The following is a 20,317-nucleotide window of genomic DNA, read 5'->3' as shown; positions in this document are numbered from 1 at the left end:
ACTCGAGAACGGCTGAACAGATTTCGATAATTCTTTTTTTATTATATTCCTTGAAGTACGAGGATGGTTTTTATGTAGAGAAAACGTAAATATGTACCACGGGCGAAGCCGGGGCGGACCGCTAGTAAGTTATAATATTACATCTAGTGACAAAATGCAGTTATACTTGTAGAAAATCTATACGAATCAAAAGCCAGCAATATTTAAATAACTGAATAGTGTTCAATACTCAAATTCACAGTTAGTCGACCTAGGCTAAAATTCTATCCTATAATGTACAGTGTACCTACCTACCTATACAAAAATTTAACTTCTTTCAAATACCTACATTTAATATTTGCAAATATTAACAAACATTGACTATTGATCAAAAGAACAAAAACATTAACATCCAAACCAAACACAGTAATTAACACCTGAACGCTAATTTTTTTACCAAAAATCAACGTGTATATTTTTTTCTATATTTATAATGATGGAGTTGTGTGAATGAAAATAGACTCGTAAATATTATAGTCATGTGCTTGATTAATTAATATACCTAACTAGCTGCGCTCCGCGGTTTCACTCGCGTGACTTCTGTTGTCTTAGCGTGATGATATTATAGCCTATAAGCCTTCCTCGATAAATGGGCTATCCAACACCGAAAGAATTTTCCAAAATTGGACCCGTAGTTCTTGAGATTAGTGCGTTCAAACAAACGAACAAACTCTTCAGCTTTATAGATAGTATATAATATTATATGTGAATAAATATGTGATTTTAATCAGTTTTGACTTTTTAAATTTTAAACGCTTTGCAGTTTAATACCATCACAAATTCACAACCACGAAATAAAAATGTTTGTATAAATTATAAAATAAATACCTATACCTATTCCGGTGGACACCAAAGCATTTTATCGTTGAATGAGCTATGTTTCTTGCATGTAACTTATCTGCAGTTCTTAAGATTACTTCAATTTTTTAATACATAGTTACATATTCAATCAATAAAATAAAAAATGTGAAAAAAATTGTTGTCATTTTATTTGTCTTGATTTTAAATTAAGAACGTTTTGAACTCCCTTTTTTAATTATTGTAATAATTAATAAATAGTCTACTGTCTAGCGTATTGTTATAGCTCAATTTATGCACCAGTAAAAAATATTAAAAATTAATCGATAGATAATAATTCATTAAAGTAAATAAACACGTATTTTATTCATATTGTAGTTTTAAAATTCCGCATCTTTAATTTTAATATTACCATTTCCATAATACTCGGGTACCACCAGAAGGACGGTACCCGGATCTTTGGAAGGCTTACGTGGGGACACGGATCCAACACGCAGAGGCCCTTTCGAGAATTTTAATGTGTTATGGGACACCAGCCGCAGCCTGCCCATGACTGCACTATAGAGATACAGCCCTAGGCAGTCCGCGGCCGATGTAGGACTATTGCAGGGTTTGGAAATTTAATAATTGGGCTATGGATTGGGATGCTAAATGGACTGGTATTGGGGACTATGGGAAACTATGGCACCTGCCTTTCTACTAAAAGAAAGTAAAAATATGTTGGCAGGTGGTGACTCGCCCTCTCACTGTATGGGCCCCCGAAATAAGTCGCTGCAATAGTGCGACAATATTACCATCCATAATACTCGGGTACCATCATAAGGAAGGTACCCGGTCCTTTGGAAGGCTTACGTGGGGACACGGATCCAACACGCAGAGGCCCTTTCGAGAACTTTACTGTGTTGTGGGACACCAGCCGCAGCCTGCCCATGACTGCACTATAGAGATACAGCCCTGGGCAGTCCGCGGCCGATGTAGGACTATTGCAAGATAAGGGAAAAAATTATTATTAGTAAAACTTACAATCATCGTATTTGCTATATTTTAACAGAAGGCGTTTAAAAAGGAAACATTTTTTTTCGATTTCTGAGATTAGCGCGTACAAACAAACAAACTGTTCAGCTTTATAATGTTAGTATAGATAAGGTAGTGTTTTTAGATAGGTAGCTAGTGATCTTTACCTAATTATTCGCCAGGTGTCTCTTTTGGCTCGTTTGTCCCGAGTTTCGAATATTCCCAATAGATAGAGCCACAGTTTACTTAACTCGCGATGTAATTATTTTTTCAGTGGGACATAATATTATATGCATGATAAAAAATAAAAACGAAAAAAATATCAACTACCTATTCGATTTTTGGATAGTCGTTCACTGATAGGTCAGTGCGGCTATAAAAAAAAATGTATGCGTGTACTAGTGTACATACGTAAGAAGTGAAACTTCTTTATGACCTTATTTTTCAAAAAATAATTTACTATTTGCAACTTTACAGTAATACGTCGAATCAGTGTCGTGGTAGGGATAAGAAAAAGATGGCGCGTAACGGAAAAATGTCACGCGTAACGAAAAAATGTTACACAAAATTTTTTTCTAACCCCGATAAAGAAGTTTCACTTCAATAATACTAGTAGTACCGTCAGACGTTGTTCTGCAATACCTACTATTATCATTTAGGAAGATAAAGAACAGATGTATTCTCAAACCCGATATGCACACAGAATTTGGTCAAGCCGTTTCGCATTCACAGCGACATGAGAATTTTATAAAGATCACAACTAAATCTGTTGTGTATTATTATTAACGCCGTTGTTTTTATTCCTACAGAATACACCAAAGTAATAAGAAAATATAATTAAGTGACATCAATTTTTTTTTGTATAAATAAATAAATAATTTGCACGCTGAGCTGTTCAATACGGCTGAACATGATGGAAAACTGAATTGTTAACATCTCTATGTTTACCATGTTTTTTTGGCAAAATAAATGAATTTGAATGTAGGTTAATGATGAACCATATAGTACAGAATCAGAAGATAGTAAATAAAATCTTATTTATTTTATTAACCTAGTTTTACAGGTAGGTTATAGGTATCGTCGGGAACTTTGGCTACCAACTGATCTATTTCTATTAGTAATCTAAGAAAACATATAAGTAAGAAATAGGATATACTCAATGGCCTATTATACTATAGTAGACGCGGCATACGCCAACATCATTGCACTAAAAACAGCGTAATTAATACATACCTTCTTACTAACGCATTATCACCAATACAGTTGTTCTCTCTTTCACTCTCACGCACGAGACATAATACATGTCTCACTCATGTACTTCGTAATAACAACTGCCGATTAAAATATAAAAAGAACGTCCAGCCACGACGCTGAATGGTGCGTGACTAAGTCAAACTCGGGCACTTAACTGAGTTTTTTCTTGCCAAAATAGAGAGCGGGTAACGTATCTAGCTTTTTTATATATCATAGGATATACTTACTTACCTACTTTTTTCTTCAGCTACTGCATATATAGGTACCTAATATTTTATTTAAAATTTGCCGAATTCTACGTGGTAAAACAGGTTTTATGAAAGACAGTAAACACTCCATCAGATTGCAAATTCATATAACAGACTTCTTTATAGCAACTGAATCTGAATTCTGAAAAGACCTAAGGAAAAGACAGTAACATTTATTTTTTGGCACTTTTTATTTCACCTTTTATTCAATAATGTGCATAATTAATAATTCATTTTTGAAATTTGATATATATGTTATTTAATAACATGAAAAAGTGTCAATAAAATAATATTAATGGCATACCTATTATCTCATACCTCTTGATATTTTGCGTATAAAAAAATATTAAACTCGCACAATAATTTTGGATAAACACAACTTTAAAATATCACAAATAGAATTAGGTTTTGAAAAAAAAATGATATTATCTTTTCTATCAGCGTCTTAATTTTAGCCACATTCCATTTTCTTTGAGTTTGTTTAAAATTTTATTTTTTTATAAACTTTTTAAATCAATGGAAGAATAAAACAATTTCAAACGGCCAGTCAGTCGATTACAATGATCCGTTTAGGAATATATTTTTTAATTAATACATATTTCTATTCAAAGAAAAGACAATCAGAATTATTATAGCAATAAAAGTCCTTGACTTTTTCCGTTATATTCATAGCTATTCTGGTTCAGTTCTATATTATTGTGTTAGCAACGACCCTTAAAATTATCCCAAACAATATAACTACACCAGCGGCTTTCACCAATTACTAATAAACAATATGTGCATAATGCATTAATTATAAATAATAATAACGTACAATATCACGCCTTATTCCTTTAGAAATAAAGTACAATACAATCTGTAATTTGAACCAACAACGCATGAAAATATAGATAGGTTATACCCGTCTAGCGAGCTTAGAGCTAGTCTACCACGCGAATTGTTACTGAGCGCATGTGCTGAATAATAATATTTTTTTCATTCGATCGTTAAATAAATCAAATTCATTATTTTTCAAACCTTTCATGTATAAATAATGAACGCATCTAGACATTCAAACCTGTTCTATTTTTAAACGAAACAATTTCTTATCTGTGTTCCAAAAAATACGCGCCAATTAGATTTTTTTATTTTTATTATGAATTTCATATCTTTGACAGTTTCTTGTTTGGAGAGTCATTGTTTTATTGTTTATAGTGTTTTGATTGTGTTTTTTATCGGTTTCACAGTGTTTCACAAGAATAGAATAGAGACACGCCAAAATAGAATTGGCGATAAGAGGAGGGTCGCGCCAAATATTTATAAGGATGGAAAAGGTTAGTTCGCATCAGTTCGCATTGGTTTATCTATTCCTTTTTACTTCAAAAGTTATTAGCTGACATTTCTTAGCTCTAAAACTTTGTCTAGAATTAATAATTTCGGTAATTATTATTTTTAACATAGATTTAGGATAATTATTTATATTATATTATTTACCTAGGTTTTTAAATGTTGATATACGTGTTTTTTTTTTACAATAAACGTTTTTTCGATTATGTTTACCTACCATACTAATTATGATACTGTTGGTACAAAATTTTAATACATTAGATAGATAATACTGCCGTCGAAAGAAAAAAGGGCACAACTAACATTTTTTGATTAAAATTGAGTTAGGTATATACATATTTGGAATCAGGAAAAAAAAGGCGCATCTGCTCAATTTTTTGTAGAATTTTATCTCCAAGGAATCCGGAGATAAAAAGACACAAATGACACAAATATTTTCGTTTAAGGCACATTTACTTACCATTACAATGAAAAGGCACATATTATACGTAGATGTGACTTTACTTCATACAGATTTTTACTAAAAACTACTTTCAAAAGGCACATCTACAACATAACACAAAGAAAAGGCTCAAATGCCAGATGTGGGGTCAGATGTGCCCTGTCTACTTAATAAAAGATCCATGCATGTTTCAATTAATTAACGTATAAAAGGCACAAATAACGAGTTGTGCCTTTTCTTTTAACTATTTGCGATTAGGGGTGAGGAAAGGGGGGCAGGGTTCGGTCGAAACGCGCCAGTTGTGCCCACAGTCAATTATGCCTTTTCTTTGTAGTAAGTGGTATTAACGCGGTTTCTACGCTATGAAGCAGAATATGGTAAAAACTAAAAACTTATCTCAGTTCCACCAAAATGCTAGATGTGACCTTCTCTGATACGATAGCAGAATAGCAATCTCATCTTTGGTACAACAAATACCTACATAAACAATAAACATAATATATTTTCAATTCTAACTAAGTAGGTACCTACATACAATCATATTCATTTGGTGAATTCTGCCAAATGAAATTTCGTTCAACTTTGTAGTAGACATTTTGATTCTCTCATGTGATTTATAAAGATTTACGATGCATCCAGCACACCTTGGACTAGAAATAAACGCCTGAATTTTTATTACCATCTCTATATATACGAGATACCTACGAAACATGTTTTTATAAAAATATTTAGGAAACTACGATAAATCTTTGCAATTTTAGATTTAATAAATGTTTTTGAAAAAAAATATTCTATTACCTAGCCTGTACCTACATATATAAACTATGTTAAAATGAAAAATTAACTGCCATAAACAAAGATTATCTGTACTAAAAATAAGAAAAAAAGTTAAATTGTAAGTATTAAGTATTTTTTTAATAATTACTTGCGCCTTCCTCGATCTGATGTCAGATTAAAAATGAATGAAAATAAAAGAAAGACGTAAGAAATTAATCTTTAAAAAGGTTCTTTAAGGGTACGATTACGTATACTCGTACCGGTATGGTGCCGGTATGTTTACCGTTAAAGATGCAGATATGAATGAATATAATTTATCTTTTTGAAGTGAAACTTCTTTATCGGGGTTGAAAAAAAATTTAGTGTAACATTTTTTCGTTACGCCTGACATTTTTCCGTTACGCGCCATCTTTTTCTTATCCCTACCACGCGTGATTCGACGTATTTCTGTAAAGTTGCATATAGTAAATTATTTTTTGAAAAATAAGGTCATAATGAAGTTTCACTTCTTACGTGTGTACACTAGTACAAGCACACATTTTTTTTAATACTAGTTCATACACTATTAATTATGTTGAAATTCATATTATATTGCAATCAAAATTAGCCTGGTACTAATAATATATAAAAAAATTGCTACTTACCTACACATGTTGAAATTTGTTGCACTTAGTTTTAAAATCGAGTCCTTCAAAACAATTGAAAGTTATTATTACAAACAGTCCGACGGACGGACACAATGTACCTACTTAATAATGCGTATAATTTTCCCGGAAAAACTAATTTAAACAACTATAGTAACGGAACGTCGCGGTCGTTGTAATATTATTCATTTTTTTTATTATTTATATTATACAATTTGAAATATTATTCCCATCCAAATATCGAATAGTTATTATTTTAAATCAATCGTCTCCCTCCGACTCCAAGCGACCCGGAAATCAGAACAACAAAAAAATTGCATTTGAAAAAGAAATTTCTATCACGGTTTATGAGATACAGCCTGGAGACAACGAAGTCTTAGTAATAGGGAGTAGGGACAAGGGTCCCGTTTTACCCTTTCGGTACGGAACTCAAAAAAGAAGAACATAATAATTATTACAATTGCATCAACCCGTACGACGTTAATTTACCGACCTGAAATTAGAAAATATAAAAAAAATTGGACAAAAGACACAAAAAATGCGAAATCAAATGATTCAAACCAACATTATACTAGGTCATTATGAGCAAATAAAATCCAACACGAGACTAATGACCCAGGCATTTATTGCACAGGATGCAGCAAAGCCAGTCAGAACTCAGAAGTCAGAACCATAACTAGTCATATATTTAGTCTTCCATGAAACGATTTCTATGCAATGTGTATATTTCAACGTGTTCGTTGATAAAATATAACCGGACGATTCACGCCGTTTATCAATAAACTAGATACCTAGGTATAAACATTTTTATATGTACATATTTATTTAATTGGTACGATGAAAAATGCGATGTTTGTACAATAATCGTGTTTGCCCTTTTGTGTTCGCTTGAAAATAATAGTAGCCGCTCGTCCCGGCTTCGACCTGATTGACCTAAGATAAAAAATATAGCATACTAGCTGTTCCCCGCGGTTTTACACGCATTGCTCCTGTTGGTTTTAGCGCGATGATATATAGCCTTACTCGATAAATAGGCTATCTAACACCAAAATAATTTTTTAAATCGGACCCGTAGTTCCTGAGATTAGGGCGTTCAAACAAACAAACAAACTCTATAAATAACACTCTAATATGACGTGGTTTTCTATTGGTATTTTTTTAAATCGGAACTTGAGTAAATAATATAACTTCACAACATTCTAATCTATCCAGTGTAATCTTTGTAGTTTGTACCTATCATGATATCATGAAAATATTTCAACGATACGTCTAAAATCTAAATCTACTGAATTTAAAGCCGCTATTCACACCCACATATTTCCAACATCTGTTTTACGATAAAGAAACAAAATACCTAAAACGATGAAAGATTTATTCAACTTTACTCTTTAGGTGCAAGTAAAGCCTTGTGATTGACCTTGGCTTTGCGGTTGCTATGTTGAACTTGGCACAATAAAATAAACAGCTGTGCATAAACTTGAGAATTCATACTGTACGTAAAGCGGAATCATACACATAGGTTTTTTTAAAGGAGGTAAAATATTGACTATACGATCGGAACAAGGACTAAACCTATCCTATGTGTTAATCCAAGTTACTCTCTATATGTATACGTGCTAAATTTCATTGTAATCGGCTCAGTAGTATTTGCGTGTAAGAGTAACAAACACACACACACATCCTCACAAACTTTCGGATTAATAATATTAGTAGGATAGGATTAATACCTATTTGTTCATCAAATTTCCATTCATTCCGTGCGTTGTATTAGTAAACAAGCTTTCCACCCGCGGCTTCGCCCGCTTTGCCTTAAACCTAAAAAATTATATACTAAAACCTTCCTCGAGAACCACTCTATCTGTTTAAACAAACCGCATCAAAATCCGTTGCGTCATTTTAAAGATTTAAGCATACATAGAGACAGAAAAAGCGACTTTGTTTTATACTATGTAGTGATATACTTTCAAATTCAAACCATACCGATTTCCTATGTTTCTTAAAATGTGTCCATTATGACTTGTATATGGGAATATATTCTACAGAAGAACAGGCTAACCTTTATTGTTTTGAAAATAAAAGCAAATGAGATAAAACCTGATTGTGTGACACGTATATAAGCAACCAAGATAACCTCATATCTCTTGCACTTTATATGGGTAAAAGGATGTTTATGTATGAATCATCTGCTTTAAAGACTGATTTTAATTCCAATACACACCTATCTTACACTATTTGTGTGTATGTAGAGTGAAGACTGTAGTAATGTGATTTTAATTTCCTTTTTATTGCACGCTCTAACTTTTGTGCAGAATGTGCCCGAACCGCAAGTCGCAACTGCTTTTTTCCTTATTATAAAATGTTTTACTGTTTACACATATAATTTTAGTATAATTCTCCGATAGACTATTTACAATTGAATATATCTATCAGGTATTGCACTACAAGAATAGATTATAACGAAACATCGATTTCCGAAGACCTATATGAATGTTTAATCAGATCTTCGTAGGTACAATGCCCTTTCAATCGATACGATATGCTTCATTTTCTCTTCATATTTTAATAACTGACTTGCAATATACAGGTTGTAATCGTTAAGTGTGCACAAGCGATTATTCCGTAACTATTGCAGATATCAAAAAACTTTAAACTGATATCGAAAGTACTTAACCTAATGAGTAAAATGGCCATAATAAATTTTTAGAAAACTACCTGAAATGTTTTTATCGACATCATTTTGCTTTTGAATATGCTGTAAAATATTAAACTTAGAACAGATAATTATTTTTCTTTTGAAATATTACCGAAAAGCCGATACAAGAGAAGATATAGAGTTCAAGAAGTGTGCCTGATTTAGTAAAAGCTCATTATTACACTGTTTGTATGCATTTCCTGAGAACATTTACTTTAGTGGTGTTTATTTTTTTTACACCATATGAAAGTAGAGATTTCAATGAATAAAAGGCACCCCAAGTTTTTGAAAAAAGCTGATATTTTGACGGGTGACTTTTCGATTGAAAATTAGGTAGTTTTTTTGGTATTAATTCAAAATAAGGCGAAAAAATAAATATTTTCAATCAAATAAATTACAGTGTATTTGGGACATAATAAAGTAAGTTTCCACCAAATTTCGTAGAAAAAAAATAAATTTTGAAGTAGATAAAAATAAAAGACCAAAAACTTGGTTTTTTGAATTTTTCACCTAAATTTTTAGGTTATGTGAAAAAATTGTGAATACAAAAGTTGTAGAACTTTTAATTACCTACAACTTTGCCATTGAACTTTTTTCTATAGGACTTGTAGTTTTGTCGGAAATCGAGAGAAACCATTTTTTTTATCTTAAAAGCTGCCCCCTCCCGCTTCCCGAACTCGGATTGACCGTAATTTATTTTTCCTTACATTTTTATCATATTCCCCTCCTTTTCTAATGGGTTTCATCCGACTGCGATTTTTTTTATCTTTTCATTATTTTTAAAGGCTTCTACCCCAGTCTATAATTGCATAATTAAAAGTTGATTTATTACAAATGTTCCAAAGTTTTATTTTTTATAGCTGATGCTATAAGGACTTTAGAATCGCATGGGTATTAAATAAAATAAATCTATTGATATCAAATTTCAAACACAATTCATAAATAAAAATAACTAGGGTTTCCTAGCTTTTAGTTAATTGAGTATTTAAATATTATGCCATAATCTGCGTGTCTAATTTTAAGGAAAACCACATAAAAAACCCATGAGTTGATACTGTTTATCTTGCAAGTATTTTTAAATACTTCAAACCTGTGCTTCAAACGGTATGGTAGGTTGATAGAAATATCAGAAACAACTTTAATAATTATTTCTATATACGAATTTATTGGCTTAGTTATGTAGAGAGTCATTAAAAGTGAACACGAAGATTCCTTGTGATCATTAGCTGAGAATATATAGGCATATAGGCTATCTTTAGCAACACTTAGCAGCAAGCAAAACATGTGTTCAGTGTCACTGACCTTTGATTCCTAATCTATTAAAACATTTTTGTTATCAAACTAAGAGAAATGGAGCACGGCCAGCTTTATCTCCTAACCTACATTATACTGATAACTGATAAGCTTATTTAGAACAGAGCTTTTTATGTATTTTTTGTGTATTATGTATTTGTAATTGTAATTGTCTATTTGATAAAAAAAAACGTTCCAATTCATTCCTTATATAAGAATAATTATTAATTATCAGAATAAGGCCTAGTAGTACGTCCACTCTCTTCTTTTCCTGTGTTGTCTTGAAAATATTTTTATTTTTTCTTTAAGCATGCCTACTTACGATTCATAAAATATATAAAAAACAAATTGAAGTATAGAAATTCGAGTTCGAATCCCAACTCAGGATTATTCTTTTACTATCTTCAAAGTTTCAAATTTTCAAAACCATAGTTAATATGTATTATATAGTGAACGTTGATTACCACTTTTATTTATAAATTGCATACCGAATATGTGCATACATATCATACTTATTAAATCATTGTTAAAATAGTCCAACAGATTAAACAATGAATAATACTGCGGTCTGCGACTGTGTTCTCATACCACTTTCATTTAAAGTGATCCATATAAAAATAATAAAGATATATATATTTTTTTTTTTTGTAAGTAGTTATTTGTTTAGAGTTTAGACTACGGTAATGTTTACAAAATACTATACAGGGTGTACCAAAAAGTAGTGATGAACGGAAGCTGAGAGGTAGAGGACCTAGAGGGCTATCCGAATCACCCCCATGTATGTTATGCGATTTTTCGTATTTTCGGAGTTATGACGTTTTTTTTCAATTTTTCACCTATCGCCGAGTACGATGATATTTTCACTCATGCTGACGTCAATGATTGCGGAAGATGCTTGATTTTTTTTGTGTGCTAAGCTGAAAGATAGGCCAATTCAGTATGGTAACATTTACTATCGTTAGATCTTTGAATGGAATAAAAAAAAGAATTAAATGGCAAGAAAGATAAAATTACCCAATATGTTCACCACTTTAAGGGCCCGTAAAAAAATAAAATCACATAAAAAAAGTTTTCCGTTTGACTTTTAAAAACTTGCTCTATCTATCAGATAGCTACCCTGAAAATTTCATTTAATTATTCAGAAGGCTTCAATCGAAAAATTTAAATCTAAATGTGGTAAGTGCAAAAATTGAATTAACTTGATGATCATTAAAACCAATAAATAGGTGTTTAATTACCAGAATTTTTTAAAATAACCCCGCTGTTGCTCAATGCAAGTGCGACATCACCGTAAAAAGTTGTCTTTTAAATGTCTGAATGCCCTTTTATCATTTTTAATGGTTTCTTTTGCTACTATGAATTTCCGGGTTATTTCGTCCAAATTGTGGCATTTTCTCAAGTAGCCGAGGTCTTTTTAGTATTCCCATTGAAACAAATCAATGGGGTTTAGGTCGAGGGACCGTGGAGGCCAGGCTTTAAGGCAGGCATCACCGGCGCATGCGCAGGCTGCAACGACCAATCCATCTTTCAGGGTATCTTTGCCCTTTAGCCTGGCCTGCACGGTCCCCGGACATAAACCCTATTGATTTTTTTCCTTGGGGATACTACAAAGACGAGAGACTGCCACAATTTGGACGAAATAACCCGGAAATTCATAGTAGCAGAAGAAACCATTAAAAATGATAAAAGGGCATTCAGACATTTAAAAGACAACTTTTTACGGTGATGTCGCACTTGCATTGAGCAACAGCGGGGTTAATTTAAAAATTTCTGTTAATTAAACACCTATTTATTGGTTTTAATGATCATCAAGTTAATTCAATTTTTGCACTTACCACATTTTGATTTAAATTTTTCGATTGAAGCTTTCTGAATAATTAAATGAAATTTTCAGGGTAGCTATCTGATAGAAAGAGCAAGTTTTTAAAAGTCAAACGGAAAACTTTTTTTATGTGATTTTATTTTTTTACGGGCCCTTGAAGTGGTGAACATACTGGGTAATTTTATCTTTCTTGCCATTTAATTCTTTTTTTTATTCCATTCAAAGATCTAACGATAGTAAATGTTACCATACTGAATTGGCCTATCTTTCAGCTTAGCACACAAAAAAAATCAAGCATCTTCCGCAATCATTGACGTCAGCATGAGTGAAAATATCATCGTACTCGGCGATAGGTGAAAAATTGAAAAAAAACGTCATAACTCCGAAAATACGAAAAATCGCTTAACATACATGGGGGTGATTCGGATAGCCCTTTAGGTCCTCTACCTCTCAGCTTCCGTTCATCACTACTTTTTGGTACACCCTGTAGTGTTATCATAACGCACCGTGAGACCGTGACGTAGTTGAAAGAAAAAACATTACATTTTCTTTTATATTAAGTAGGTACGAGCAAAAATTTATATCTATATCTCTATTGTTGTTATTAAAAAAATCACCTCATATAATTTACCGTAGGTACCCTTACCACAAGCTAGCTACCCTTACTAAATGTTTCATTCTACATACACTGATCCCACAAACGATTTAATAAATCCAATATCATTTTATAGGTGCAAATTCTCAACCAAAAACCATAATCTTCCAGATCATGAACATCCGGACGATGAAGACGATCCAGACTTCCTGGTCCCTGCCATACCAGAAGACACCCCCCACATACCATACAAGCCCATACGAAGGCCTGTCACCGACATGATTCAGAGGTCACGGGACTTCTATGATCTGATGGCAGCCAGGAGAACTGTGAGGAGTTTCAGCACGGAACCTATCCCTCAAGAGGTTTTGGATAATATTGTTAAGACCGCTGGTAAGATAGAAAACCAACTATAAAATGATGTCCTAATTAAAAAGACAAAATATCCTGTGTTATTACTTAATGACACTATTTCTCTCAACTCTAATGTAAAATAAGCAATAATTTTCTATTCAGTTATTGGAGTTTGCTATTTCGTGATGAAGTTCATTTTTTTAAATTATAACAAATTAATAAAAGACAAAAAACTTGTAACTTTTTTATACTGTAAGCCTCATTTTACTTGTATAAAACATACACAATTCACGGTCTCGAATATCTTTCCAACCACCTAAAGCTCTTATTTTTGGTTTCGTGTTCTTTATTTTGTATGAAAGAGACTGAGGATAAAAACTTTTTTTCACCATATTTACAAACTTTTGAACAGCTATAACTTTTTCTACTTCATGACAAAACGTATCGTTACTATACTGACATTTTTCAAATCGAAACACCCTTGAACTTTTTATAGAGAGAACTATGAGTTTTCCCTTCTTCGTTCTACTAGCTATATATTTTAGAGAATTACTCCACAGATAATCATTATAGGTACAGAAATAATTAGATAAGCTCTTGAATACATTCCATGTAGTTCTGTTAAAAGCGACAGCGATATTTTCACTATAACCCCAAGTTTCTATAACTGATGTAGTCTCATTGATGTGATAGTCTTTTAGTTTCGGAAATCGGGTGCCAAGCGCGATCATATCATAGTCAGGATAGTGATTTGGCAATATTTTTTCCACCAACTTCATAACGTAAACTAGGTCCTCTGCTACATACTGATCTTCTTCCAAAAATAGTATATTACCATTGTAGTTTCTTGTTATAGTTAGCTTGTCGAATACAGTGCTAACAGTCCACCACCAATGATGTTTTAACTGAGCCATATCTGGGTTTCTATATCTAATGTTCTCTTGACAACTGATTAAGTTTGTAGGGCAGTATTTCAAATCTGGACCAGGGAAAGCAATTGGGTGTATTTGGACATTATATGGGTAAACTATTCGTAAATATTTTGTGAAATAAATCCTTTCCATCAAGTTATTAAGTTCGTCGTCGATATAATCATGAGCGAGTATAATCAAACACTTGTGGATACCTATAGCTTGTTTTAAAGATTCTAGAAGCTGTTCTAAATAGTATGCTCTATCATGCACTTGGATAACAATAACTAGGGTAAAATTGGGGCCATATGTGGATGAATGTTCAATAAGCTGCTCTTTGTTAATATCACTTATAAATTTTCTTATTTTCATAACTTCTTCCAAATCAAAAACTGGTCTATCAGCGGACATTTTATCAGAAACATTGTCGTTATATTCATCGTACCAAGTTTTTTCATCAAAGTCGTAATATGAACGTCTACCGAATAGTGAGATTAACAGAAGTAAAATTATTGCAGATAGCAAAAGTATAACGACGCCCTTGTAAGAAATCTTCATAATATACATATTAATTTATAAAATAAGTGATACAAAATGATAAAAATAAATATAACATATAAGTCAATCAAGAGTATAATTATAAACAATGTCAGCTAGACTTTTTAATATTTTGATAGATTAATAATAATGCGTTCATTCGCGTTTCTTTATCAGATACGTTGAGATAATAACTCAAAATGTATCACGTAATCTTCACGTATTATATAATGAACTAGAAATAAAATGCTTTATGATATCTTTCTTACATGAATTCAGCAAAATCCTTGATATTAGTAATTATAAGTGATGAAGTTCCTAATCAACTTTTAAAACCCCTTATTCCAGGCACATCACCATCAGGTGCCCACACGGAACCCTGGACATTCGTAGTAGTCCAAGATCCATACATGAAAGCAGCTATTAGAAGCATCGTAGAAGAAGAAGAAGAATTGAATTACGCTAGAAGAATGTCCAGACAATGGGTTACAGATTTGAAACCATTTGCTACGAATGCTAATAAGCCATACTTGTGTGATGCTCCAGCTCTAATCCTGATGTTCAGACAGACACACTCAATACGAGACGATGGAAAGAAACGTATGCATTATTACAATGAGATTAGTGTTGCGATTGCAGCTGGATTCTTATTGGCAGCTATACAGGTGTGTAGTGATTTTAATTATATTAGAAGGTACCTATGCTAAAATAAAATAAAGGCTACTATGTACATAGTAATTTTAATGTTAAAGCATCATCTGTATCAAAAGTTCTTTAGTTTCTTAGGAGTAATTTAGCTTCATTTAATTTTTACGTCATGATAAAAATTCAGTATCAATTTTTTATTCCAAATCTAACCGCACTCTTAACTACACTCATTATAGATAACGCGGTTAATAACGAATATAATTATAATACCCTTAAGGGCCGATTTTTCAATGCTTGGATAAAACTTATCCATCCAATAAAGTATTACACGATAATATTAAAATGTCACTTAAACTGTCAAATACGGGCACTTTTAAATGCACTACGTTTTTAAAATGGTAGATTTATACATTATTCGACGAATAAGTTTTAATCAAGGATTGAAAAATCTGCTCTAAATATAATTTAATATTTATAATTATCTATTGTGTAACCTTACCTTTTGTTTTCAACATCTAAATCCTTTCTAGTACTGCGGCCTAGTGGCTCTCACGTCAACTCCTCTAAATTGCAACTCGCGTCTCCGAACCCTATTATCTCGACCACCTAACGAGAGGCTGGAACTCCTGTTCCCTGTGGGTAGACCTCATTTAGAGGCTAAAGTACCGGATCTACAGAGGAAATCCTTGCCAGAGATTATGGTCAGCGTCTGATAGTGTCAGAACTTGTCTGGTCATGATTAGGGGAAATTTGGAATGATTCTGATGCTGTGTTGAGATTTTTTTAGGATTAGGTAGTAAAACTTGAAAATGTAAATGCTTAGTGAATTGTAAATCCTAATCCAATGCACGCTACCTGAGAAGATAACCTGGTATGCCTACGCAGGTCAACGGAACATAGGTAGGATCAAAAATGCACAGGTCTGGTCCCACAAATGTTACGGTCTACCTGCGCATGCCTATAGCCCAACTTTCTAGTTCATTATAACAATGTGTGTCTAATTCTTCTTACATTTAACATAAGTATAGTTAGCTAAAACAAATAGGTAAGTACTTAGTAAATCGCTTTGGATTATAAAACCAAAGCAAAAGTTCCAAAGATGTTAATATTGGTGCTCAATGTGATATTTCTTGCTCAATTAATAAATATATTTTATCATCATAATTTTTGTTTTCTTCCAATCCTATTATCGATGTCTTTCAGTACAGTACATTTTTTTTTCCTGCAGAAGGAATCAAATGCCCAAACTACAGAATAATACAAACAGCTAACATCGCAAATTTATTAACAACAATTCAAAAAATCCAAAGTCCGGTACGGCACAGTCGGTAGGCAGTAGGGTAACGTCAACGTCTTCTGCGGCGTCGTCTTCGCCGACGTCGCATGGAGCGTCGCCGACGTCGGCGGCTGCGGCTGCGGCGACGTCTGCGGCTGCGGCTGCGGCGACGTCGGCGTCGGCAGCTGCGGCGACGGCGTCGGCGACACTGTAAACATTCATTATTATTATAACAAAAGTTAAATAACGCAACTTTTATATAGAATATTACGCATTTCCTTTTTTCCTTGTTTCTTCCCATAGAAGGCTTTTGAATTAGTTACATATACCTATTTCAGTCATAATTTTTTTGGTATTCCCATATTTGCTTATTTATGCACCAGTCCCTAAGAAATGACTTATTGAATAATTTATGAATTTATTCCGCAATTTCAATGACATACTAATTATTGCAAACGATATAACCATATAACATTCTAATGAAAAATTAATTCACATACTAGAGATAAATATTAAACAATATAATACTTACGTCTTCTGCTATTAATAAATTGAAAATAAATACCCCATGGCCCATGGCTTACCCTACAAGACCTCCTACGCCGACGGCGACGTCTGCAGCACGCGTCCGTCGGCTCGGAACCCGCGCGCGACGCAGAGCGCCCGCGGTGCGTGCACTTTTCGCCGTGCCTGACACAATTTTATAGCAAATATTATTGGAAATGTGTTATCTATTCAAATGTTGCAGGATCTTTTGTTTTATCGTGGCATTGCATTGGAACGAAGTCATTCCAGTCATTAATTAAAATAAGAAATGAATAACTACGATGAAGAGCTAAGTAATTATAACATAGTGTAAGTCCCGTGTAGTTGGATAAATATTTTCGATCGATTTTTTTTGTCGAATAAAATAATTAAAACAATCGTAATTTAATCACCTCTTACTAAGACGATCATCATCATTTCCGCGCATATCACTGCAACAATGTATTGAATTATGAGAGAAAAAATTATAATATCCACTTTCTCGTAGGCAAAAACTAAATAATATATCAGTCTGTGTTCAATGTTCATGCGGAACTTGGTCTAGACACTACTTGACTATTTATATAAATTTTCAAGGAAAATAAAATGTTATTGGAAGTAAAAAAAAATAATCCTTATTTCTTATAAATTTTCGAGATCTAAATCTTAGATGTGATAAGATTGTGCATCTACTAAGTGTCAATTTTTAATAATAATGTTTTCTACATAGTTAAGTTGTTTTCCCAAAAAATAAATCGATATTGCAAAAATTATCGACTTTACTAACGAATTCTCAGCTTTCTTGTCAGTTTGCTCAGCATCACCCTTTTTCTTGGCGGACGTCTTGTCGTGTTCGGAGTTGCGGCGCGCTTCTGTTGCCCGGCGACGCCTCAAGTAAAATATCATGTGTATTATTTTGTCATAAATCCGTAATAATTAGAAAGAAGAAAGAAAAAGAATAAATCGTGTGTATAGTAAGTAATAACGTTCTGGAAAATTTACACGCCTGATTATTTAACATAGCGAAGTATATCATTGACAACACACAATTTTTAGCAGGAGTTAAAAATCTTATATTAGTCGACAAGTTTATTGTGATTGTTGTTAAATATTTATTATAATTTTTTAACATGACCATGTTTGCAATTAGCTTTACATTTTTAGCCATAGGTACACGGTACATGATATCGTAGCGAATACTTTTCCACTCGAAACTTGGACGCATCTCCAATAGAGCGACCTTTTAAGGTCACTATTCCATGTTCAGAGCTATACAACAAGCTATAAATATTCACGACTATAATTCCATCTCGTCAATTACACCACAAACTATAACGCTTACTTCCTATTCATCTCCAAATACGTCTTGATCCTGGCGGCATACCGCGGCGCGTCATGGTCGCTCCTCTTGCGCAGGAACGTCACCACGTCGTCGCTGAGCCTCCTCTCCCGGTCACCTTCGGGCTCCATACCGCCGCTGCCTCCCGACATTACCTGCCATTAACATGCTTTACTATGCAATTACGACAACCACATTTATTTTCTCCTAACTGTGCGGGCTTCGCATGTGGAAGATCAACGTTGAAGATACGTCGTACCAACTAAGAAAAAATACGTGTGCTCATGCGCAATACTTTGCTGCCTAAAGGACATAAAGACAATCATTTCTTTTTATACAGAACTAGCTTTCCGCCCGCGGCTTCGCCCGCGTTTTCAAGGAAAAACCCGTTCCCGTAGGATTTCCAGGATAAAACCTATCCTATGTCCTTTCTCGGGTATCAAAATATCTCTATACCAAATTTCATGCAAATTGGTTCAGTAGTTAAGGCGTGATTGAGTAACAGACAGACAGACAGAGTTACTTTCGCATTTATAATATTAGTATGGATGTTCCAACTTACACCGTCGCTCAATGGAGCTTAGTTTTGCATACGCTAGCTTATCCTACGAATATTATAATTAATGCGAATGTTTGTGAGGATGAATGGGTGAATGTTTGTTAATCTTTCACGCAAATACTAATGAACCGATTATAATGAAATGTGATATGTAGGTAGCTGAAGACCCAGAATAAGGCATAGGCTACTTTTTATCCCGGAAATCTCACAGGAACAGGAACTATGCGGGTTGTTCTTTGAAAACGCAAAAAAATCTTACCATGAGTTAGATGGCGGACGCCAAAACATTCTTGTATGTTTTTAGAAAATTTTAAGTAAAATAAAAAAAAAACACAAAAATAAAATATAAAAAACCCAACAAGATCTTCACATCACAAAATTTTATTTGTTCTATCAGGTGTCAGATAAATTCTTTTTATGAAAATTGTTTTGAGAAGATGGAAATGCTGCCAGGTATTTGAAATACACAGACTTTTTGTTAATTCGACTCTCATATAAAACCTTTTTGTTTTAACAAATCCGAGTCACAAAGTATACCTTCCACTTTCGACTCTTTTGAGAGATAGTATCATCTATACTAATATTATAAAGAGGAAAAGTTTGTATGTATGTAAGTATGTATGTATGTATGGTTTTCACGCATAAACTACTGGACCGATTTTGATGAAATTTGGCACAGATAATCTTTAGACCCTGAGAAAGAACATAGGCTACCTTTTATTGCGAAATATGTACCACGGGCGAAGCCGGGGCGGACCGCTAGTTATTAATATTTTTCTGTAATAAAAGTTGTTTCTTAATTATTTCCATCACAGAATACATAATTATAGTAGGTATAATATTTCTTAAAGTTTGCACTAAATACATGGTCTCCTTTACCTTTAATTACAAGACAATGTGTTAATTTTTTATAGTAATTATAGATATTAAAGAAAATATTAAATAATAATAATTTAATATTTAAAAATTTATTTAGAATTTCCTCTGTTTGATATCATAATATATTTGTTTTTTATAAGTTAAGTATTGATTTTATTTTGCATTATCCATCCTTTTATTTTTGTTAAAAACATTCGTAGAATTCGTCGGAATTTATTTAATGATATTATTATTAAATACATTCCGATCTGACTTTCATAGAATAGTAAAAAGTACAGTAACTTTGAAACAATCTTTTTTAAGTAGTATCTTCCTCTTAGAGAAAACTCAAAATAGTGTTATAAA

The 20,317-nt window shown here is 32.9% G+C and overlaps 1 protein-coding gene across 1 annotated transcript; it reads left to right on the top strand.

The window, feature by feature from the left end:
• Positions 1–4,280: 4,280 nt before the first annotated feature.
• Positions 4,281–16,556, top strand: Iyd (Iodotyrosine deiodinase). Its single transcript, XM_089695368.1, has 4 exons — positions 4,281–4,666; positions 13,116–13,337; positions 15,095–15,411; positions 15,925–16,556. Exons 1-4 carry the CDS (start codon positions 4,489–4,491, stop codon positions 16,105–16,107), a joined length of 900 nt encoding a protein of 299 aa, XP_089551494.1. The 5' UTR covers positions 4,281–4,488; the 3' UTR covers positions 16,108–16,556.
• Positions 16,557–20,317: the final 3,761 nt, after the last annotated feature.

The sequence above is a fragment of the Colias philodice genome, chromosome 5, assembly GCF_061535455.1.
Source record: "Colias philodice isolate Cphi_HAF_F1 chromosome 5, ilColPhil1 Martin Lab GWU primary, whole genome shotgun sequence".
Classification (NCBI taxonomy): Eukaryota; Metazoa; Arthropoda; class Insecta; order Lepidoptera; family Pieridae; genus Colias; species Colias philodice.
Note: the sequence above shows the minus strand (reverse complement) of the source record. Positions and strands in the feature narration are given on the sequence as shown.